Source organism: Chlamydotis macqueenii, chromosome 18, assembly GCF_036417535.1.
Source record: "Chlamydotis macqueenii isolate bChlMac1 chromosome 18, bChlMac1.mat, whole genome shotgun sequence".
NCBI lineage: Eukaryota > Metazoa > Chordata > Aves > Otidiformes > Otididae > Chlamydotis > Chlamydotis macqueenii.
Genome location: NC_141573.1, coordinates 3451156 through 3475674, shown reverse-complemented (window position 1 = coordinate 3475674; position 24519 = coordinate 3451156). Strand labels below are relative to the sequence as shown.

Here is a 24519-nt window from a genome sequence, read left to right as displayed (position 1 = left end):
GTGCGGGCCTGCAGCCCTGCCCGGGGGAGGGCACGCCAGCAACCCACAGGTACATTTCCCCCCCCCCCCCCCCCCAAACAGCTGAGTAATGAGGGTGTTGGTTGCAAGTTTTCCTCCCTCTCTCTAGCAGGAACCCTGCTCCTAAAAAAAAAAAAATAATAAAAAAAAAACAAACCCTCCCTTTCCGAAACATGCAATGTGGCAGCAGCCTCGCCGGGCATTCCCGACCTCCCTGCCCTCCCTCAGCGGGAGGAAACAAAGCAGGCACGGATCAGAAAGTTAAAGGCTGGGCTGCAGAAGTTGTGCCACGCAGCAACGCACCCACAGCCCGAAAAGAGACAAACCCTCCGGTTCTGCTGCAGCAGCTGTAGCGCCGGCCGAGCTCCCCTCCCCTCCGGGGCGGGGGGACGAGAGGTGAGCAAACACAAATCTGGACGATTTGGGTTGTCCCCAGCGTGGGTCTTCAGCCCCAGCCGGTCTCTGCTCCCCGAGAGCCGGCGGGTTCAGGGGCTGCCCCCCCCGCCCCGCGCCCCGAGACCGGGGAGCGCCTAGACTCGGGCAGGGGCCCCTCGGAGGGGGAGGCGACACAGCCGGGGGGGGGCAGTGAGGCCAGACGGCCACGCCTCACCGGGGCTCACCTGCCCGGGCCTGGGGGAAGGGGCCGGGGGCAGCCACCCGGCACCGGAGGGTGGGAGGGGACGGACGGCGGCGCAGCGGAGCGTGGGAGCTGCCCTCAGCCGGGGGATCCCCGACAGCTGAGCGGCCCCGGGGGCGCGGGGGGAAGGGAAAGGCGCTGCCGGGGTCTCTCACCAGATGAAGTCGGTGCAGTGGCTGCAGAAGGTGGGCTGCTTGAAGAAACGCGCGATGAATTTGTGCTCCTTCACCTCGTGCACGTTCTTCTGCCTCAGGGCTCCCTTCCGAGCGAAGCGGCGCGCCGCGTCCGGGGCCGCGCCGGGCTCCGAGGCTGGGAACACGTCGGCCATAGCGCCCTCCTCTCCCGCCCCCTCCGCCTGGTGCCGGGAGCCGAGCCGCGCCGCGCCGGGAGTCACCGCCCCGACGTCCGCCCCGTCCGGCGGCCGCCGACTCTCTGACAACGACAGCGCTGGGCGCTGCCTCCCGCTCCCGCGCCTGACGTGGGAGCGGCGCGCGGGGAGCGGGAGGAGGATCCCGCACCCACGCCCGCTGACTCCGCCCGCGGGGGTGAGCGAGCCCCCGGCCGCGGGCGGGGCGGGGCGGGGCGGGCGCGGGGCCGCCCCCTGCCGGGGGGAGCTCGCGCACGGCGAGGGTCGGGGGGGGTGTGAAGGGGGGGGGGGGGGCGCTGCTCAGCACCTGCTGGCCCTCGTCAGCGGCCCGCGCCCCTCGCACGCGCACCCGCGCGCACCCCCCTTCCCGCCGAACCGGCCCGGCGCCGGGCGGTGCCGCTGCCCTCGGCTGCAGCCGCAGGCCCGGGTGACCCCCCCGTCCCGTTTCCCGCCCCCCCAACCCCCCCCCACCCCGGCCGGCGGTGCCTCCCCGTCACCTTCCCTCGGCACGGCCGTGCCGCCGGCACAACCACCGCCATCGCGCCGAGCAGGGCCAGCCCGCACCCGGCTGCTCGCTGCGCGCTTCCTGCGCCCTCCCCGCGATCTGTTATTCCTCCACCACAACAAACGGCGGTGTCGCCCAGACGCGCTCCCTCCCCAACCTTTCCCCTTCCTGCCGCCCAGAAACCCGGCAGCCTGCACCGAACGCTGCCGGGGGCCTCACCGAGCAACCGTACACCCCGCGGTACCCACGGGCCACGCAGGACGGTGGCCTCCCTGTCCCGCCCCGCCGCCGTGTGTCACGCGTCTTTAATTTACCACACAATACAAATATCCTCGACAAAAAGTGTAGGAAACACACAGCAAGTCTTTTCCACTAATTATTGAATCCAACACAAGCACAAAAGACCTGTGCTCTGCTTTTACGCGGCACACCACAACGTAATCCAGCGTTCTGCAGAGTAACAGAGCCGTTTGCCTTCATTTCTTCACCTCACACGCGGAACGTTCACAAGCCCCTGGACACAGAAGCGTTTTCTGCCTGTGGCATCTCTCATATTGCGATTTATACAGTATCTCCATACGTTCAGAAAAACGCCACAAAAAGCACGACTGCGTGTGTGTAAAACCACAACGTACGTGCTAAACGAAAAAACCCAACTTTGAATTTTTTTTTTTAAATAAATATTATTCCCATGGCTACAAGTTTTCACATATGAGAAATGGATGCTTATTAAAAGTTCCTCTACCCCAATATATCTACATACTCATAAGCCTGTTTGTGCAAGCATGTCTAATATGTTTTATTTCACAAGAATGAAAGCAAGGTAATTAACTCAAATTAAGTCTTATTTGCTGATGGGAAAAGTGCACATGGATATTTACCACAGAGCAGAAAGAACTTGTAACACACGCTCTTATCCTTAATTTTAAAACCTCGGTTTCTGGGTGCAGCCTGGGTGAACCGGTATGTCCATGGCATTTCATCAAATAACTGATGTCACAGATAGCCTCACTTCTTTTCCTAAACTTATAGAATCAAGCCAGATGCCCTATAAACTGTTTCCAAACACCTTTGCTTCATGGGCTTTTATTTTGCAAGCAACAACTTTCAAATTTGATCTGAAACTCAATAAAATATGAAAAAATTTAATTTGGTTTCTGCCTATTCTACACATTTCAAATCCCTTATTCCTCTTCAGAGGGAATAGATTTTTCTTGCCTTAATTAACTTATGCCAAAGCATGAGAAGCACTAAGAAACATTTTGTACTCTCATTAAGTGTTCTATCAAGAAATATGGAACGTATTTATTTCTGTTCCTTTAGTGCTGTGTTACAAACATAGCTGCTGAAACTGGAGAATCGCGCTGAATCAGATGCAAGTGGCATTACGTCAGATTTGGGCCAACCTGTACCTTTGGTCGTTCCTTAAAGTCTCACAAACCTGCTGAATCATTTTGGATTCCAGTTCCTCTCCTGAGTGACTCTGGTCAGGATTCCTTCATGGAAACATCGGCGAGAGCCCCAGGCTCTTGGTTCCAGCGCCTCGTTAGGCCCCAGGGAAGAGCCGAACGAGGTGACCGTACACGATCACCTTAGGATCCCTTTGCTCTGTAAAGCAACCACTTTATCTCAAACCTCATAATTATTTGTACGTTGTGATTATACACATTAGGCAGGAGAAATAAAAGATCTGGTTTGTGTGGATAGCAACCCTCAGACAACTAGGTAAACCCCTCTAGCATGACCTTCCCTTACCGTACATAACATATAACTCCTCTTACTGCTGTGTTTTGCGTATTTTGGACACACAGCACTTGCACAGTGCTTTTTTGTACATGTAAACACATTCACCTTCAAATGTCAAGATTTGTCACTCTTACAGTGACACTGTGAAGGCATTCTACGGTCCCTTCACTGCTTTTGGTGTATGCTGTCCTAACACCAGCGTCCTCTTGTTGAGAGGCTTTTAATTGCTTGGACACCCATTTTTCCTACTCTGCAGTCAGGTCCTGTGGGTGATACAGGAATTCATCCTTGCTCTGCAAATTACTGGAGGGAAGATGTCTGCCACCTCTCCCCGCGCACGCACGCTCCCCCCAGCAGCCGGTGACTCGCGCCTCTGCTAAGGGCAGTGTTTGCGATTTGTTTCTGATTCAGGCCATCTGGACGCGGAGTCAGCGTTGTCGTTGTTTGTGTTCAGGCATATATGGGGCTACTAAACCAGAGTACCAGCTTTTCCAATCTCCTGGCAAGCACCTTCGGAATTCCCCACTCCAAAGCGTCATTTATAGAGTTTTCTGATAACAAATTTACTCCTGTGTTACTATTTGGATAGCATCCTAGAGAGTTCGGCCCTGACAGAAGTTCCCATTGGATGGTTCATGAGTTTTTCTCCGAAGAATTTGATTATCGCTGTAACAAGCACAACTTCTCAAGTCCTTTCTATATTTGCATCAACAGCATCCTAGGGCTGTAAGTGTAAGCATCTGTGTTCGTTTAGAAAGAGGTTTCTTAAAAATGGGAAATGCCTTCTCTTTTTACTCATCTGCTGGATCAGCACGCTACAGCCTGCATCGTCCTCGGATCAAAAAGCAATTTTAAAAGTGTCTTCCTCCTAAAGGAAAAGTGTCTGGATTGCTCTGTCCCTATTTACACGTGCTGTGCTGCGTCAGATCAACTGAAAGACAAAGCCAAGGAGAACACCTTCATCAACTTCGCTGGCAGTTCTGGCTCTCTGTTTTATTATTTCCTGCTTGTAAGAAATATTCAACAAACAGGAATCACTTCCTGCTTGAGACCTATAAGGAAGTTCACAACCTAATTTCTCCTCACATTTCAAAGCAAATTAGAACCACTTCCTTTTCTAGAGCGCTATCAGAAAAAGTAGCTGTTCTCCAAATCCCTTTTAGGAAGGATGACTTGATCATTGCAAACCCGCTGTCTAAAAATGATTTGCTTCACCCAGTCTCATCTTCCAAAGGAATTTCCCTGCAGTCAGCTTGTGAAACGTTTCTAGCAGCAACTATTGTGGAATAATTATTTGTCATAGTTAAGTCAGAAGCAGTTATCAGTTTCCACTAATGCTCAGACTTCAGAGTAAATTTTCAGAAGCCAGGTTTTCCTAATTTCTTTTTCCATGCAACACATTCTTTGTTTCTCTCTTGTCTGAAATCCCCTGTAGAGTTTAGTGGTGAAGCTCCCGTTTGTAATTTTGTCACATTTCGACCAGCAGCTGTTAACGGTGAGATACTGCCCAGCGCTTCTATGGTTTTTCCAGCTCCTACTACACATTCATGGACAAAATTGTTTATTGTTCTTACCCGGACACTTTAGCAACAATGTACCCGAAATGTTTCAAAAAACCAGAAAAGGGAAGGATGTGGTAACATAAATAAACAAACTTCTGTGAGTATTTGTATGTCTGTTACCCCAGTGGTGAGGAGGAGGTAGAAATATTTTGGGTCTGTCTATATCAACACTGGTTTCTGCATCTGTGCATTCACAGTCTGCGTGACTTCACCTGTGTCTCTGAATTTACACCGATTCTCTACTCTGCCCTTTTCCCCTCAAAGCTACTCAGATTGCAGGTTGGGAAATAGTGGGTCATTAGACAGATTTTATTATTACATTACTCCATGTGACAGACAGCCTGTTTACACATGCTAGTACTAATGGGAAAGTTTGAATGTATGTATTAAAACACAGTCAAAAAGAAAACAAAGTACAGAACAAAAGTCCTATGTGGGATGAAATGTCACAGAAAAAATATTTCTGAAAAATTATTGAGAAAAAAAAGGCTTATCGTAATAACCAATAATTTTCCAGGGATGAAATTGCAGTTCATGCGTAAGTCCTCATCAGCAAAATCCTTCTTCCCTTTGTGACACGTAAATGATGCCATTATTTCAACTTGCATTTCCTTCACAGTGGTGCAAACCCCATTCCTCCTTCAGAGAGCTTGGTGCTGCCTGTGAATTATCCTCACAGCAGCTCTCCATGGAATTGAAAATAAGTGGCTAATGATATACAGGATGTTGAGTGCAAAATACATTTATTTTTTTTTTAATCAGTGTTCTCGTCAGAATACTGAATAACAACCTATTGTTTTCTTTTCCCGTATCTCAGGTGTATGAGGAGCATGCCAAAACATCTCCCAGTTATAGACCTGAATCAAAGCTCGATGCTGTTGTACGCTGAAAAGTGATGGGGCTCCTTTGGGATGGTTTACAGTTTTGTCTCTTTCTAGATTGTATAAATAAAAATTTCTGCATCAGTTGGAGCATTTGCTGTCACTATTGTTTTGAAGATTTTTTATTCTTCCCACCAGCAATCACTCTGGAAATTTCTGAATATCTCTTCCAAAAAGTAATTCACATTCTTTTGACTACATCAGAACAATTCTCTTGTGTAGGCAAATTTTCAGTCTTCAGCCGTACACACAAAAAAAAGGCAGAAAGACTCAGACTTGGAAATACAAACAAAACACTCAAATGATGTGGAAAAAAGAACAAACCTCTCTTGTGCCAGCTAAACAAGAGAGCCTCTGTTATGCTTTTAGAGAAACATGGCACTCAGGTTTGTAAGAACCAAAATAGGTGGTTTTTGCAATGGACAGTTGACCCCTGGAGCTCCTTGCCCAGAGGAACCAGCACAAGAACCAGTGCTGGTGCAAGATGTTCACATGGGCTCAGGGGAGTGGGAAAACCTGGGAGACAAACATTGGATGTTACTGAACACAGAGCACAGTGGCTCTGAAAATTCCCTGAGTGGAAAATGCTCAGAAAGTGAGAGATTCTTTGGGGGAAGCATCGTAGCTGCTTGTCCTGTTCTCACTTCTTAGGCACGCACCTGTGGACACCATTAGAGACAAAATACTCGGTTAGACCGGCCCTGCATGGACCAGCGCCACCACTGCTCTGGCCTTCGTTTTCTTCTTTAACTAAAGAAAAACTTTTTGCTGTATCACTGCCAGCTGATGAAACATTAATCCAAAAAACATGTGTATTTTCCAGTCCTTTTGCACCAAAAAATGTAAACTGTACATGGAGGGTTGAAGCTTGCAGGTGAAGGAAGTCCGTAGGTACGTGTACATGCAACCCCTTGACAAGTAAAACGTCCATCAAAACAGGTCAGGAAGGCAGAGTCACTGCACTGGCCTGAAGCCTTTTCCCAGCAGGGAAATCTATTGGAATCTCCAGTGTGCTTTTCTGACATTAAACTGGTACAAAGAGCAAACTCCTTTATAGTGCTTGATTGCCAGAAAATCTCCATTTCGGAATATCAGCATGTTTGGCATCAGATTGGTCCTCATATATCAGGACGATGCTTACAGTTTCTTTGTGCTGATTATGGGCCACATGATGTCATCTCGCTGACAATGACTTTGAAAGTGAAATTTCCCACTGGAGAGGTGTGGCACATTTCATTTACCATATTCCCATAGATCTTGTATTGAAAGTAATTATAATTTTGCAAGAATAAACTGAGTAGAATTTTGCCATGAGAAGATGAGGTGTAATTAGATATTATATATCCCATACTCCAAATTATTATTTTTGACAGCTGAATATCACTTATCACAAATAGAAGAAATAGCAACTTTCATGTTGTATTTGGTTTATTGTAGAAAATAAATGTGAGAGGAAAACAAAAACATATCAGCTGGAATATCCAGGATACTCACTTCTTTTTGTGTGCCACCGTTATATTATGACATGTTGATGGAGAGAAAGCAGAATACCATTTTCAATGGTATGATTTCCAATTATATCACATCCGTCTGTGCTCTACTTAGGGAAACACTAATAATTGAAATGACAAGAGTTTGGCTGGACAAACACAGCTTTAAAATATTTGTTTAATTTAGAAGAACTGAAAGGAGAAAACACTGACGCACAAAACAAGCTGACATTAATTTCAAAAAAACATTTCAAAAACCCAAAGTGACAGCTAACTGGAAAATGAAGTGTGGAAAACCTCTTGGCCGTGGAGACGTACCACGAGAAGGATTCTGTTTGTCAGCATTTAACATTCATTCAACTCCACACTGGAATTTTCATTTTCAAAAAAAAAACCCCAGAAACTGTCCTTTAATGACAGTGGAGACTATTTTTGGTCTTTTAATCCAGTATTGTGGATTAAAGACTGAAAAGATTAGCAGACTAATACATATCGTAACAAGGGAACATCTCCTTGGGTTGTGTTAAGTAAGTCTCACGCTGTCATTCAGTTTCCCAAGGTGTGGTGACCTTAATAGCCCCAAACGGCTATTGGTATGTAAATAAAGTGCTACGGGTGCTCTTTCAACATTAATTACATTTTAAAATAGCTTTGTTCCAGAAAACACAGTTTTAAAAAATCAGATATCTCACCCACAATGCTGCTAAGGAAAAAGAAATCAGGGCATCTCATATGCAAGCACCAGTGGATTTTGTTCCAGATGTCTCATGTCGTGTCTGGGAGATAAGAGCTGGGCAGCTTGTTTTGAAAAGGTTTGGAACAGTGGTTAAGCCAACTTGTACAGCAGACTAATATTATTCAACTTGACTGCACTCTGATATCCATGGAAAAACAATGACCCACTGATTAACTACCACATAATTGGGTGGCTTGAGGGAGAAAAATGGGAATTTTTTTCTTCTAGAAATAAAAAATAAAAAGGAAAAAATGTATAGCAAGCATACACACACATGCTTTCTGCTCATTTTCAACTTTTATGATGAATATTTTGTACTTTGTAGAATGCTCATGATCTGTTCTTTCCAAAACATCTGGACATCTTCTCTTTTCAAAACTTAAATTTACGAGAACATCACTGATATCTGTTCTGCCAATGGTGGAACGATTGCGATTTTATTTCATTCTGTTGCCAAAGTGCTGGTAGTATCTTTGTGTCTCCTAGTGCAATGAAAAATCTCCATATGCAATGAATAAAGGAAAAATCGACCTGTGATATTTATTTTTGTCATTTTTACATAAAATTACAAAATAAATGCAAAACTCCAAGAAAAACCTGGCTAGATCATGATGCAGATTACAATATTAGAATCAAAATTTGTAGAGATATCCACACATGTGGAGATTGTCAAAGCAGCTGAGTGGCCTTCTGGAAACCAAAAGAGAGCTACATTTTCCAAAGAACCCAAACCACCAAAAATTTACTTTAATAAAGTGAGCACTTTTAAAAGCATGGCCTTCATTTAGTTGTCTAAATAGAATTTGAGCCCTTCTGAAAATCTGATTCCGGTTATTGATACCAGCTCTTTCAAAATCTGCTTCCTCTTCGGAAAGCTTTGCCCTGGATTTATTGCTGGAGATTAGAGGCTGTCACAAAGTGAAATTAGTTTATTGATATCTTCCTACTCTCTAATGGCCCACGCTAGAAAAGGACCATACTCTGTGGTACAATCCAAGTCTATTAACAGGATCCAGACGCAGAATAATGCGGTGTCACGAGCAGCAGCCACAGGCCACATCAACAGAGGTGTATCAGGAAGCTTCAACAGCAGCACGACTTTCCTAGCAAAATGTCTTGCTCAAGACAAACTAATCTTTCCTCTCGCATTAGCCCTAAACTCATCCAATTACGTTCAAGTATTCAAGAACACTCTTAAAAATCAGCTTGTAAAGTCAACGGCCTTCCCTCTGGATCCGACATTATGTGAAATTTTCAGTTACGAACTATATTTTTAGCTTTTTCTCACTTGTCAGTCAACAGTGAAGAGAGGAATTCCCCTCTTGGAATAAATTTGCTAAGAACACCAGATTAAAGAAAAAAATATAGTCAACTATTTGTGTTGATTAATAAAGATTTGGGAAAAATTCCCAATCTTGTCATTTTATTAAGTGTATATGAATGGATTCAAATCACATATAAAAACACTGATAAAATCCCATGACAAAAGCCCCAAAATGAAGCCAATGACAAGATTTGGGCTGGCTTGTGAAGGTTTTGACCATAAAGGGAGATCGGTGTCCACTTTTTGATCTCACTGCACAGGAGCTGAATCACAAAGAAGGTAGATTTATTCATCTGGAACACCCTGGACTTCTGCCCAGAAATAATTTAACGGATGATATGCACGGGTTAATAGAGATCATCGGATCGATCTAGATGGAAGCTGTCAATTTATTAGGTGATGATACCAACGGCTGCCTCCGACACAGCCAAAGAGCACTGATTCTAGGCTGCTTTTAGACACGAGCACTTTTCAATGAAGTTTGGAAGGTGGATGAATGTACCAAACGGCTTCTTGACTATTGATCCTCTTGTCCGTCAGCTGGGAAAACCAAAGAATGGCAGTAAATTGGAAGTATTTGGGCTTTCCAATAGTATTACGGCAATGTGCCAAGGGAGGCACAGGCAGTTTAAGAGCCTTCTAATTTCCCCAGAGAAATTCTTTATTGGGAGGGATGGAGTCATCCTAGGATGAAAACTAGGAAGGATTTCTCCGCTGGATCACAAAGAGGCAAAATCCTAATGACAGTTTGGATGTGCTGAAGGTGTAAAGCGCATTCCTGCAGCCACGCACTTCCCTGGGAGAACTTGCATCAGGTATTGACCAGGTCTGAACTTGCTACAGCTTGTGAACAAGATGACAACACGAGACAATGCATATATATTTTAAAAAAAAACAAACAAACAAAAAACCAAGGCCAGATGCTGCTCTCACAGAAATCTGTGGCATCTGCCTTAATAGAAAGTAGAAGAATAATGATGAAGGGAATCTTGAAAACTTTACTTCAAGCTTGATGGGAGAAGAGAAAGTTCGGCTTGAGCTTGGAGAGCACCCTGTCTTTTCTGAGCTCTCTTACGATGGCTGGCTGGCTTCTTCCTTGGATGCGATTGTGTCTCTCTACACCTGCACTGAGAGAAAAGACAAAAAAAAAGTGGAACAAGGCAAAAAAAGTGAGAAGGTTTGTGGCTCCATACTGTGCTTTTATGTTGACATATCGAAAGTTGTCCCTTGAATCTGCAGTGAACAGATCTGCAAACTCTCAGAGAATAATCTGCCCCCAAGGCTTCATAATTTGACATTCCTGAAGAAGAAATTTAACGCAGGATTTTTTTAGACAGTGTTTTGGTGAATTTGTCAGAGGAACAGACTGTTTCACAATATTTGGGTCACAGTAGAACTGTGAGAGAGATCCTCCGGATTTTCTGTGCAGGAAATGAGAAGGCGAAGAGGAGGAAGTCGCTTTAAAATGCTCTCTGGGTTTGTACACTGCGAGTTTAATGTATGTGAAAACTAGAACACCTTCATGCCTCTGCCAGAGAATATAGCCCTGCTGACACCTGGAGAATTTGTTAGTGCCAGCCCTCCGACAGCTCAGATTAACACCGGATCGGGTATTTTAACACTACACTTCCAGTAAACTGGTGGGTGCCTAAAGCGATTTAAGGTCTAGGATTAAAGTGACAATTATTTCGCAAATTCAGAAACATCAGTGCTAGCTAGGACTGCAGTTTACCCCTAAAATATGCTATTAAGTGAAAACAATATTTTAAAGAATTGTATAGGCACTGTTTACTTCTTATGTCACCGAGACGTTCTTTCAGGTCAGTATCTTGATGCTTCCAGCATCTCCAAACACATGAAATGTAAACTTTGACTGGATAATAACACACAGCAAAGGGCTGCTGGCTGGCTGAATATTTTGCTAATAATGAACGTATACATCCAAATTATCTATACCTTAAATATTAAATGCAACTGATATATAGGAAGTTGGAACGATCTCAACTTGTCCAGAACTGAAAGCAATTGTTTTGCTTTAAGGGTGAAAATGACTCAGTTTGCCTTCTTACTTTTTATTTCTTATCTCCTCAGTGCAACAGAGCACTCACTTCAACACTGGATGTTTTGAGTAGAGGTGATAAAAAGGTTTGTGCAGTGCAGAAATGAACTTTGAACAAATATTAATAGACCTGTCCTGGCAAGGTGAAGGACCATGATTGGATCCACAACTTCACACAAGCTCCTGCAGAGGAACGAGGACACATCCCTCAGCTGTCTGACCACCACCTCTTCATCCTCCGGAGGGAGGAAGGCGTGTACACACGGGTGTTTCACTGGTGTGTGAAGCAGAAGGAACGGCATGTAGGAAGCTGGAATCTGAATATCCTTCTCCTGCAAGGATAAGATGAGACTGTTGGTCCAAGAACAGCCCCAAGACCAGCTTTCATGCTGGAGAGAGCACCTCAGCAAGCAGGTGCTGGCACATGAAGAAGGACTGCATTCAAGCCTCTCTCTAATATTCTACCTCAGTTGTCCCTAAGCAATACATTCCTGTTGATTTGAGAAACATCTGCATCTTGAACTAGCAGTGGCATGCATTTTCTGGTTGAAGAACAGTCATAAAATCTTGAGAACGGTGGATAATGCAGACCAAAGATTCATCGTCCGAAAGGACAGACTGCCAGGAAGCCCATGGCAGGATCAGAGGTGTGACATATCCTACAGTGTCAGGAAAATTACAGCATCCATGAGAGCAGCAGACAGACAGATCAGAGGAAGGATGTAAGGTCTGGCTCATTAGCTGGGGAACTGTTACCTTGCGCTGACCTTCAGTCTGTCTAGTTCTTCCAAACTTTCTGCATAATATCTCTAGGAGAGAGCAATTCCTGTCTGAAAGTCTTTGTCTGCCTTATTATCCTGTGTCTCGATTATTACAATGCCTTTTCCTATTGTCATGACAGCTCCAGTTGAACTCTGGCTCAATGAAGAATGCTGCTGCATAGACTGTTTTTCATCACCATTTTTCTTTCAGCATCCCTCTACTATTTCCTTTCTCCTTCTTCCATATGACACATTTTTATCTTCACTTTTAAGGCCTTCGCTGGCTTATCCTCTTTCTCTCTCTTACTCCTTACCACGACCACTCTGATCAGGCAATGGTGCTGATTTCCATCATTTAATTGCTATCTTCTCAAACACACACTCTTGATCTCTGCTATCCTGCCCTTCATATTTTTATCTTGGCAACACCGCTGCTGCAAAGCCACTTTGTTCACATCCCTCCTGCAACTTCTCCTTTTTGGTTACGCTGCACAAAACCGGGTAACAATTACACTGCTGTGATAATGATATTCCACGTACTGTGCTAGCTGACAGCATCTCAGGGAGTTCCTGCACCACTTTCTCTACTCACAGGTATCATTTATTTCCTTAGATATGGTATGATTTGTGGTAGAGACCATCCATCTGCTCTGGATTTACATGGTCACTAATAAAAACAAAGTTCTGCTTTGTAACTGGGTTTACAGGAGCTATAATAATGGATAGCATACGTGCTAAGGAGCAGGTTCGGTTTGATGGAAAAATCAGATGATCTATATAATTGTATACAATCACCAAACACACAGAGAACTAGATTGGTTTGCTCATGCTCTGCCAAGATGAATCCATACAATAATAATAACATCTTCTCCAGTTACTGGAAAAGACACAGTTGTAAAATACATTCTAATGTGGTTTTTTTTTTTTTTATTGCAGAGAATTAAGTTTTCAAAAAGCATGACAATATTGGCAGTTATTATGCATTTCTCTAAGTTTCACATGCAATTATTCAGCTTTACTTTCAATTTTAAGAGCAGTGAAGTTATCACACACAAAATCTATGGAAAAATGAATGTACACGTAATTTAACCCCTTTTTTCCCCTCTTCTTAAAGTAGTACAGAAAACTTTTCCAGTTTAGAGCTGTGTGGTATATGGTAGAGTACATCCTGCCATCTGCTGAGCACAGTCAGAAATGCTCATGTGGTCAACCTTGAAATGGATAAAATTGTGTCCATCTATTCCTGTGCTATTTTAAACACAGAAAAGAACATAATCAAAATAGCAGGCAGATCTAAGGAAGGATTTAAACAAGAAGCTGGAAAGTTCTGATGCAAATACAGAAAACGAAGTCAATTTTTTCTGTTGATTTAGCAGTGGTACTTTGCCCTTCAGCACTGTGTATTTGGTAAATATTTTGAGCAGGACGTTCACAGCGTTTTCTTTCCGAGAAGAATAGCATGTTCCTAATTGTTTACTGTTGTGGCTAAAATGTATGTTTTAAATGCAAACAGAGAAACTTTATAAAACAAAAATAAACAAACTATATAAGATCACAGCAGTAAGAGTTTGACATAACCTAGCTTCTCGTCGAGCTTCAAATGTCCCTCACTCCCCCTCACAGGCTGTGAGTCAGCAGGGAAGGAGGATACTCAGATTAGAAACACCAAACCGTGGAACAATGATTACACAAATGTTATTTTGGTTGCACTTCAGATGCTTTTGCAGTTAAAATCTGCTAAATTAGGAGAACTGCAGTGAGCAGAACCTCAGCTGCTATGTGTGGAGTTTTGACTCGATGTCCCCAAATCGCAGCGCCAAAACAAGCTGCTACCCCACCCAAAAATATGATTTAAGTTTGATCCCTTTGTCACAAATAAGCACAGTCCAGAATCATTACTTTGCTTTTCCTGCAGCGCTGGCATCGTGAGCCCTGTCTCTGCTGCTTTCAGTTCTCTGTTAATTGAAAGATGCTGATTGACAACATGAATCTGATCAAACCAGCCCCTGAAGCCCGAAGTTTCAGGCCAGATCATCATCTAGCATAAACTGGCATGAGGTTGGCATCATCACTGGGGGCACATGACAATACCACTGTCACTCCAACACCAGTCATTTCACCTCAAAAAGATTTGGTTATCACTCTCAGGACTCTTTGGTGCATAGAAACGTGCACGCTCAAGTGATAAACAAAACTTCTTAGTGACAGTTCTGTTATTTGATCCAATATCGCATTCCAAACATCCTCACCCTCTAAAGATGCTGAGAAGATGATATTGTTTTTTCAAAAACATCAGTCCCAACAGGAGATGCTCTGCAGAAACAACCGGATATGGCTATTTGAATCCCTGCATTATGTACAAGCCCAACATGTGATGGTTGTTTCATCCTTTATTACAAGCAACACAAGGAGCCTTTTATCTTCTGTTTACTAGGAGGGGAATAAATACAAAGAGTTAATATGTAACCATTCTTTTGCCAATGCCTTTATTTTTTAGGAGAAAAAGCACTGGACGGAGGGTCACTCGGGCAGCGTGCGGACTGGCGGCGATGCGCTCCCCGGCGCTGCTGGCGTGCGTAGTGGCGCTGAGCCACTGCGCTCTCGCAGGGAAAGGTAAGCCTCTTCCCCTGTCTAAGGGCAATGCTATCCTGAAGGGTGAGTGAGGGAAGCTGGAGAAAGCAAGAGGGTTTTAAAGCCTTCAGACAATTCTAGTTGAGTGTTTTGAAGGGAAATTTTCTCTGAAAGCTATTTCCTCTCTTTTTTCCCCCCTTCCATTCCTTCCTCTGTCTCTTCCTATGGTGAGGTGACTTGCTCTATACAAAAGCATAAAATGGAGGAAAACAGAAGAAATATTGACAGAAATTGTGGAGACCAGGTTGCCTGCGTGCTGGGGAGCATTGCCTGTGCCGGGAGCCAACCTCGCTTCGTCCCGCTGCCCAGCTCCCCGCTCACCTCTCCCTCCCCAGCCGCCTGGCACGGCTCCTGCCTTGCTTTTCTCCTCCTTTCCCCGAAACCAAGGGCTCTGGGCACTCTTCCATGTCCTCTCTCCCTCTCTTTGCCATTCATTTCTACAGACGAGCTTTGCATCCCTCTATTCTTTCTCCCTGTCCTTCAGAGGAGCACAGTCTGTGCCCTCTGTTCCTCCCTCGCTGCTCCCCTCCTGTTCTCACTCTCTGGGTGATGAGTTGTTCACGCTGTCAACATGTTAAAGCTGTTTTGGAATCAGACATGTCTAATGTAATGGAGTGTTTGCCCCACTGAACAGAAAAAAAAAAAAAAAAAATCAGGGAAATCAGAGAAAAAGAAATTTTATTAAAAAAAAATTTTTAAAAATCTCATTTCAGGCTGACCCCACCAACTAATTTGGATTAAAAAATTAAATTCATTAGCTTGCTTCGAAGTCCCTCTCACACTCTTTTGTCCAAAATAATTTACCATAATTGACTCTGCAGAATACCTTCACAAATCCATTTTGGAGCAGGAGTAAATTTTAGTTAAAAAGTGACACAAAAAATCTAACTGGGGCCATTGATAGAGCTGCTGCGGAGAAGAGGAAGAATGTTTTTTTTGGTGGTGAATACTTACAGCAGCCATCAGCTGCCTCAGTAAGTTATGCACCTACAGATCACAGCAGGACTGTTGAGCTCAGTGCAGGAACGCGCTATAGCCGATGACAATACAGAAACCTCTGCTTCCAGGTGAGAAAGAAAATCAACTCCAACTTTCTGCCCAGTTTCTTGTTAAGTGTCTCCTTTCCTCCAGTCTGTCCCAGGCCACCAGAAGTGCAATTTGCCACAATCAGTGTAAACAAAGGCGTCTATGAGGTGGGTGAGGAGATAGAGTACACCTGTAGGCCCGGGTTCGTCCCCAATAACGGGCAAAGGAAGTACGTCTGCCTCCCGACCGGCAAGTGGCCGCTCAATACGCTCTTATGCCTACGTAAGTAAAGCATGCTCCTAGATTTTACGTCATCTCACCGACATGCCACGTGCTGACCTGAAAAGGATGTTTTGTAGTCCACATGAAGAATCTGATCTATTTAAACTGATCTACTTCTGTTCTCTGGTTGCTTTTCCCTTACTTGTCGGAAGGCAATGGGGTGTGGGAGAGAAGAGGGGCAAGTAACAAGGGAAGGATCTTCCCATACACATCCCACGCCTTCCCTTAAGCTTCTGCTCCCCAGTGGAGATTGGTTCCAGACAAAATGAACCTTATCCAACCCAGCCCAGCCCTGCCTATACCCTAATGACATATACTGCTTTGTAACACCTGCATTTACCATATCCCTCATTGTTCGTTTTTATAATTTCACTGCATAGAAATGATTCTCCTCAGACAATCAAATGTTTAAAGTTATTTAATCACAAAAGCTTTGAAACTAATATATTTTGATGGAAATGTAAAAATAGCTGGACTTACAAAATGTAGTACATGGGAGCAGAGAAACATGAGAGACACCAGGAGCCCTTTGTAATCAACTCGTTCCCATTTTCCTAGCTTCATGCTCCATGAAATAATACTATCCTTTTTTAATCTTTAATTAACAGCAAAGAGATGTCCCAATCCTGGACCCTTGCAGAATGGAAAAATCAATTTTCTAGACGCCTACTATCAGAGTTCTATAAGCTTTTCATGTGACCCAGGGTGAGCATTTTTTTCCTCATACTATTAAATAAATAACCTCAATCACAAGATTACATACTAGTATCACCTGCTGCACTACTGCAAGCCAGGAAACTTAGAAAACTGCACATATAAACCCCCCTCCATTTCAGAAACAAACAAAACAAAAAAAACCCCACCAAACCAAAAAGCTTATCTGGTGATACTCCTCTGTTCAGTCTTGGCTGTAACATCCTGGAGCTTTGCTACTCCAAAGCAGTGTCTTACAGATACAGAAACCACCAAAATAGCAGAGATTTTACACAAAGATTTATTCTGGGCCACTTTCCTCTGCTTTTTAAATCCTCTTATTACATCATGAGATGAAATCCCACAACACAGAGAGAAGATAATCTCTATCTAAGTTGTCACGCTGTCAGGCTCCAGAGACCAAAAATTTTGTTTCCATGCCTTCCTGAGCTCAGTAAATGAAAACATGAGGTTAATCCTAATTTAGTCCCTGGAGCAAGTGCACTTTTACTCAAGGCTACTTGCCAGTTTTAGAAATGAGAATGCATTTCAAGAAAAAGAAATGATGGTAAACACAGGGAAATATTTGATAGTAGCATACAGCTCCTTTTACTTAGGTAATTTATTAATTAATATATAGTGCTTACCTGGGAAGATCATAGGGGGACATAGCCCAAAGCCTACTGAAGGACCTCCTTCTTCAGCAAAAGAGGAGCAAGATAAGGAATAAATAGATTACACTAAATGTAGCAATGGTACTTGATTTAATTTTGATAATTATAATTTAGTAGTTTTCAGCTGTGAGATATTGAAACGGTAGGTAGATGATGAACATTTCTTTAAAATTCAGAGTAAGTGCTAATAATGTAAGTACAGAGGATGGGAGAGAAGTATTTAGAATGCATATGGAAATTAAGTTGGGCTATCTGGCATTAAAATAAAATAATGCACCTCAGTGACGTTAGTTCTTAAGAGTGCTGAGTATTTTGCAATTGTCTGATCCTAATTGCCATAATTAGCTAGAACTCCTCCCAAGAAACCGTAAAACTTACATTAGCAATCACAGATCAATGCTCACTACTTATACATATATCTATCTCCACAGCAGTAAGCAGTTATAGAAATTAATATATAAGATAGAATATATAGTTGAAAAGGCAGAACATCTTTTTCTATCAAGACTTTTGTCTGAGTACTTGCAGTACTCAAACACCAACAATTTTTCATATTTGAATCTGAACTTCCTTTGAGGCCAGTAAGTGCTATAACTAGAGACGCATTTCAGAACTGGACTCTTCAGTCTGTTTGTGAGAAACGACCATCTTTCTTGCAAAGAACAACTTGGCTCTTCTCTGTGCTCAGTAAGCTTTCTGATGACCAGGTCTTTTTGTTTCCAGTTACAACCTCGTCGGGACAAGAACGAGCCAGTGTATGGCAGATGGAACGTGGAGTGGAAGTCTTCCACAGTGTCAGCGTATGTGTTTAAATACTACAGAACTACTCTATCCTCACTCTTATTACAGAAAGGCTCCTTTACGTTGCTCAAAATTACATATACTTTTATTCAGAGGTCTGGCACAGTGCCCTGTAAAAAATTGTCGGAAAAACTCAAGAAGAACCCTTTATATTTGGTTTTAAATGTGTGGATTCTAGTTCTAGAAAAATACAGTTTAAAGGTCTGTACAAAAGGCCAGGGTCAGGGATGCTATTTACAGCTGAAGGTAAGATGCTTATCCCCTCAAATTCATTCTCCCTGTGTGTAAAAAGAGGATATTGTCATGCTTTGCAACTCTTACATGTGGTTCTGCTATAACCTGTCCTGCATAAACACTTTACTGAAGAAGTAAAGTACTCCATAGTATTATTTACAAAAATATAGCAAAAATAATTAATTACACACTCTAAGGCTCCTGAGACTTTCAATCTGAACTTTTTGCTGTATTAGCTAGGCTTCTGTAAAGGGCGGTGTGGGGTAATTTGGTTACAAGCATGTTGCTGCTGTGATTTTAGTGATAATTTGATCTTTAAGCTTTAATTTCTACAAATGCTGTGCTTTTCTAGCGGTGACTTGTGCGCCTCCCCCGATTCCTGAACTGGGAGTCCTTTCTTACCGTCGTTCAAAGCCGGGAATTATTTCTTATTTCCTGGACACAATTACTTTTGAATGTGTACCTCCTCTCGCGCTTATTGGGAATGAGACAGCTACCTGCATGGACAATGGGAACTGGAGCAGCATTCCAGAGTGCAAGGGTAACTAACTTACTTTTATCAACACCTAAAAATATTCCCCATAATTGTATAGAGAAAACTATATGAACAACCTTAATTTTTTTTTTTTTTTTTTACAATTGTTCTTGCAATCATACAGTAGGATTATTCTGAAAGTTAGACTCGTGAATGCAAGGTGATTGCTTACAAGATTGCACGCAACATGGGATTGACAAAATATTTGCTGCAGGTATGAAGACTGTATAAACAAAACCTGCTAAATGTAGCTCACAGTGAGGAATCAGAGCCTGGCCTCCAGAGCACGGTGAACATTTTATTCTACTAAATGCTAGGATTAATCTAAGAAACAGAAAACCTTACCCTTAGTTCACAGAACTTCACTGGTTTCAGTGAAACTATGCCACATTTAAATAGATTATGGATATAACCACAGATTGCAATAAATGTGTATTTAAAACAAGTAATATTTATTAATTGTTTGGTTTATTCTTTAACAATCTGGCTATGTCTTCCTGTGCCAGAGGCTGAGATGAACCATCGTGAAAGTTTTCTGTATTTTTCAAAATATAGAATGTGTCTTTTAGAACCGCTGCATTGAGAAAGCTTTGGTTTTGTTTTTGTACCGCAGTTGTCACGTGCCCCACTCCAACAGGAATCGAAAATGGATTCATAGAGTTTGCTGTCCGTAGAACTTATCACTATAACGAAAGTGTCAGCTTCGGCTGCCAGTCCAGCTACGTGCTGGATGGACCTAAGCATTCTCGATGTGAGAAGACTGGAAACTGGTCCACAAAGCCCACCTGTAAAGGTACACATACACGATCTGTTAGAAACCACGTATCCAATGGAATTTTCCTAAAGACCACCGTTCTGATTGCTACTGAGCTATTACACCTTTGTGGAAGAGCTGCCCTCAAAAGAAAACCAAAATAGTCATTTCAAGGCCCTGATAATCTAAGACAACATTGAATGTTGTATGACATGATGTATCTGAATTGACTTTAATAATCCACCATGTAATTATTTTGCCTGAGTATTTCCTCTCCTCTTCCTGTTTCATATAATTAGACATTTTACTGAGGCTGGATTTTCACTGGAAACTTTTGACCCTATACTCAGAGGTCTGAATTTCTTCAGCATTGTAATACCAGCAGAAATACTATTTTTCATTCCCAAATGTCAGATTTTTAATGGGATCTAATCTACTCACTTTTCAAAATAGAGTTATAATTATCCTTACATGTTACTTGTAACTTGATTACATTACTTGTAACTTACAGGACCATGTAAAATACCAGTTAAGAAAGCTGTAGTGTTATACAATGGTGAGAAGAAAAGAGTTCAGAATGACCTTAAGGAAGGCATTCAGCACGGTGAAACCATATCCTTCTTCTGCAAGAATAAAGAAAAATCCTGTGCGTATACCGTAGCTGTTCCGTGTGTGGATGGCAATCTCACTGTCCCCGCCTGTTTCAAAGGTACGAGCTAGGCTCGTCGCAGATCAGCTGCTGGTGGTGAATAATCAGTACTTTAGTGTGGGGGGCAATGCCATAATTCATTTTCCAGCCCTGTTTGACTGGCTAATTCATCTGCCTTGCACTGAAGTTACTGGGTATTTAGGAAGAACTCGCCTGAGAAAAGGAGAGAACGCACAGCAGACTTTTCTCAGATTCGTCAGAGCCCTGCTTTAATCCGTAGAAGATGTTATTTAGAGGTGGCCTAGCCCAAATGAAAGACCATATGTAAAATATTCAGGGATTTCATGAATCCTTGGATCAACATCTTTTAGATGGGGAAAAAAAAAAAGCCTGAACATGGCTGTAGCCTTGAGAACCTGAGGTATTCACTCCGGGTCTGGTGAATTATTCCATTACGCTGACAGGTAACACACTGGTCAGTGTGGAATTGATGCTGGAGGAACTGGTTCACAGGCACACAGGTTTTTAGAATAAATAAACAGACAAAATACTGATGTCTGTTAGCAAGAGGAAATGCTTTGCATTTGTTTTGTCAATATTCCTGGCACAGAATATTCCTCGTAAGTTTTATTTTCCTTTGTAAGTGAAGGAACCAACAAAGCCTATGCATGAGGAAAACCTCTTCCCTCACACTTGGCTTGGCTTCTGATGGAGGTAGCTTAGCTTTCTTTAGAAGAGAATTAGAAGAGTGTATTTCTTCTGGCATTTTTCCTAGGATGCAAAGATCGATTGCGTACCTAGCAGGGTCCATGAGACACATTGTTTTCAGCTATCACATGTTTCAAGAATTTAACCCAAGCTCTTAACTTGTTTTCAACAGAACGTGGCTTTTTTTCAAGTCTTGTGAAGAAGGACCCATCAGACATGAAACCATGCGAAGAGCAAGAGTGAATCAGAGAAGTAATACTGTGCTAAATTTCTGCCTTACTGAGATGAAACATTTCGTATAAAAGGAAAACTTGGGTCTTGTGAGTGTAAATTTCCAGGCGAACTCTGGACTCTCTGTGAACGCAGCCTCAGCTGTTTTCCTACCACCAGCCCTACCAGCCTCTTTCACAAGCTACAAAACACTATTTCAGCCACTAACTTTCATCCTTTTTTTCTCTGCCTTCTTCAAAATCCCCGCAACACTGCTTCTCTTTCCATATTTCCAACATTTATGCAATTGTAAATGACTTTCTCAATAGCAGTCCCTTTACAATAAAGTAATTTTCAGCCAATAGTGTGTTCTTATTTAATATTGCCTAATTATCAATCAAATCCTTTAGCTCTGAACTGATTTGTACAGACAGGCCTTCATCATCAGTAATTAGCTGGGTTCTAATTCTATTACTACTCCCCTGGGACAGGGAATGGACTTGTAAGTACAGACAGAGGGTCAGCAGCATTTTCCAGAATTTATGTAAGTAGAAAGACTGAGATTTCCAAATGAGCTTAGAAGCAAAGTTTCTGATGCTATTGACATTTAAACCATGGTTGGATAAAGAGTTCTTTTACACTTCTGAAAAAAGTTGCTAAAGTTAGTAAGACCATGATTTTGAGATTCTAACTTCACCTGAAACTGTGGTTTTAAACAACTGTTAATTTTTACCACTGTTTCAATATTACGCAATGTAACTCTTTTTTTTTTTTTTTTTTAATAAAAGGGACTTGCACACCATTGAGCAATAGTAATGATTTCTGGTCATTAAGTAGCTTTGAAGTAAACTGTACTTTTAATTTGATTTATGATACAGGTAGTTCACTGCTAAGATCCAGTCTGGCAAGTTTTGTGCTTATGTCTGTATTTCCGTTCAGAACAAAGAATTATATTTTCAACATACTAGAAAGTGATAGAGAAATATTTGTTGGACACTTACAATAAATTGTCATGAGTCATATGTGGTTTCTTCTGAAGTATAGAAGCCTTCTCTGTGATTAAAAGCAGAGGTAAGCTCCACAGTAAGTAAGCTACTGTGGAACTTCTTTAAAAGGGCCATTTAAAATTGCGATCAAACTACTTGTAAGATGCTAAAGCTATCTTTGAAAAGCTCTGAACATATTCTAATTACCTTTTTTTTTTTTTTTGAAGGGTGCACATGAATATTTTAACAGTATGACTGATATAATTTGTTCTTATACTTCCTATTTTTAAGGAGAGATCGAGGCAGCTATTATTAAGTATTTAATAATTTGCACTCTTCAGGAATTTAATTCTCTAATTAATCTCTGTGATTCGGTGAGAGACAAACTCAGGCTAGCAACCCAAGAGGGTATTTCGTTGGCACCATGCGCACTGTGTTTTGGTTCCTTACATGTTTAAGAGCAATCCTTGAATGACGCTTGACTTTCAGGCCAAGATATTCATAACTCCTTCTAACACATACATAGATCAGCTGGCAGGAACCTATCTGTTTGGAAATCTGGTCCCAGTGTTGTGTGGCTACATCCCTGGGATCAGGATGTTCAGGACGTTAGGTGAGATACCAAACAGTTTAATATTAACTTGTCTTTCACAGCAAAACTCTGTCAAGTTGGCGTAAGTAAAGTTAGCATTTGCTGCCACAGAAATGCTACTTTTCCCTGAAATTATTTGTGTTTTGCACAAAAACAGTTGCCTCAGGGACATTCAGATTTTTCTAAGCAAATTTTCCCAGCTGTTCTTACCTGTGCAGCAGGATAACAACCGATCTCGTCAGCTGGCCCTGCTTCCTAGCTGGATAGGCAGTATTTGAATATTTTAAAGAATCACCCTTAGGAGCCAATGTTCATAAGCTGAATTTATTATCTAGTATCCTGAAGCAACAAGAGGGAGAAAAAAAAATCTATGACCTGATAAGTCTTTGAAATAGTGAGGTATTTGTGAATCACTGCTTTTCAGACATGAAAGGTTTGCTTAGACAGTCTGAAAATCATGTATTGCAACTAGAGGTGTTCCAAAGGCTGGTAAGAGTGAGTGAAACCTGCCTTTTTTTTTTTTTTTTTCTTTTTTTTTTTTTAAGATGTTTGAAAGAATGCCTTTAGGCAGTGCTCGTGTTACTTGTGGCAACCTGCTGAGACAGTTACAGAGATAAGAGAACATGGTAAAATGAGATTAAAATAGATGAAAAAAAAAGTACTGAATGTGTTTTACTTATATGGATATATTTTTACAATTTAAATTGAGTTCTGTATCCTGGTTGGGATATCTATGTGTTCTACAATTATGTATCTATAGTGATTTCCTCCAGAGGCTCAGTGCACATCAGTATTCATCGTGTCCAGGCTGCAGCTTTGGCTGGAGACAAGACCTCGGTCATTTCTTGAATCTCTAGCAATTCTTTCTTTTTTGGACAGAAGTTATGCCATTGTCAAATCAGTGCAGGTAGGCTTCAATCTCTCTGGCCACCCTGCTCTGCATTGGTAAGCAGACCTAGAAACCGGATCTATTAGCTCAGGAAATTTGTCCTGGAGTGCTTGTTCCAGTTTCATTTGTTCTTTTCTGCCTCATTTTCTTTTTTACCATACACCAGAAAAATCAGTTTTTCAAAGTATTTTGTGATAAGCATGACAGAGATATATTCAGATCTGAAGGCAATGCGCAGATACGAATCAACAAATAAAACATACAAAGTTGGCTGAGAAATTCCAGCCCTTTTCAACTGTCAAAAAGCAGATTTGCAAAGCTGGATAGAAATGCAAACATCATCGTATCACCTGGCCAACACGCTGACGTGCTGCCCTTGAAAAACCTGCTTGGAAAGAGTCACGTTGTTCAGTGCATTCAGCCTTCCCTAGTCTACCGACTAACAAAACTCTTGTCTGGCTCCTGTGATTTGGACAGACTTGGCCAAATTGATTTCGTAATGATTACAAAATTCCCATGACAAATCTGGGTATCTGATGTGGTGATTCAGAGGTGAGAAGTTCGGTGAGTTCAGCTCCTTGAGCAAGTCGGCCACCTAGCAGTCTTACTGTGTTGCAAGAATCCTCCACTATTTTAAAACAAATTAAAAGTAGTCATATCTTAAAAAATATAGTAAATGACAATTATTTTAAATTTGGAATTTAAAGATTATAAATAACCTTTGTAATTCTACCATGGATGAAATACTCTGTCACGGATTTTTGCACTG

At 42.2% G+C, this 24519-nt stretch overlaps 2 protein-coding genes across 4 annotated transcripts in view; one reads left to right on the top strand and one right to left on the bottom strand.

Annotated features, from left to right (window-relative positions):
• The window catches only part of PRKCA (protein kinase C alpha), a 157453-nt gene extending 156315 nt beyond the window's left edge, over positions 1 to 1138 (bottom strand). Inside the window, exon 1 of one of the 2 annotated variants that reach the window (XM_086762171.1) lies at positions 811 to 1138. In XM_086762171.1, coding sequence (XP_086618297.1) covers positions 811 to 983 — 173 coding nt within the window. In that variant the 5' untranslated portion in view covers positions 984 to 1138. The remainder of the gene's footprint in view (positions 1 to 810) is intronic. The other variant, XM_086762172.1, reaches the window with a different exon arrangement.
• A 13442-nt stretch (positions 1139 to 14580) lies between these two features.
• Positions 14581 to 21645, top strand: APOH (apolipoprotein H). 2 transcript variants are annotated; one of them, XM_010115401.2, is made up of 8 exons: positions 14581 to 14699; positions 15849 to 16025; positions 16634 to 16730; positions 18116 to 18192; positions 18780 to 18968; positions 19576 to 19755; positions 20228 to 20425; positions 21246 to 21645. In XM_010115401.2, the coding sequence occupies exons 1-8, from the start codon at positions 14636 to 14638 to the stop codon at positions 21314 to 21316; spliced, it is 1053 nt and encodes a 350-aa protein (XP_010113703.1). In that variant the 5' UTR covers positions 14581 to 14635; the 3' UTR covers positions 21317 to 21645. The 2 variants fall into 2 exon arrangements, with proteins under 2 accessions (XP_010113703.1, XP_086618330.1); XM_086762204.1 differs by lacking the exons at positions 16634 to 16730; positions 18116 to 18192.
• Positions 21646 to 24519: the final 2874 nt, after the last annotated feature.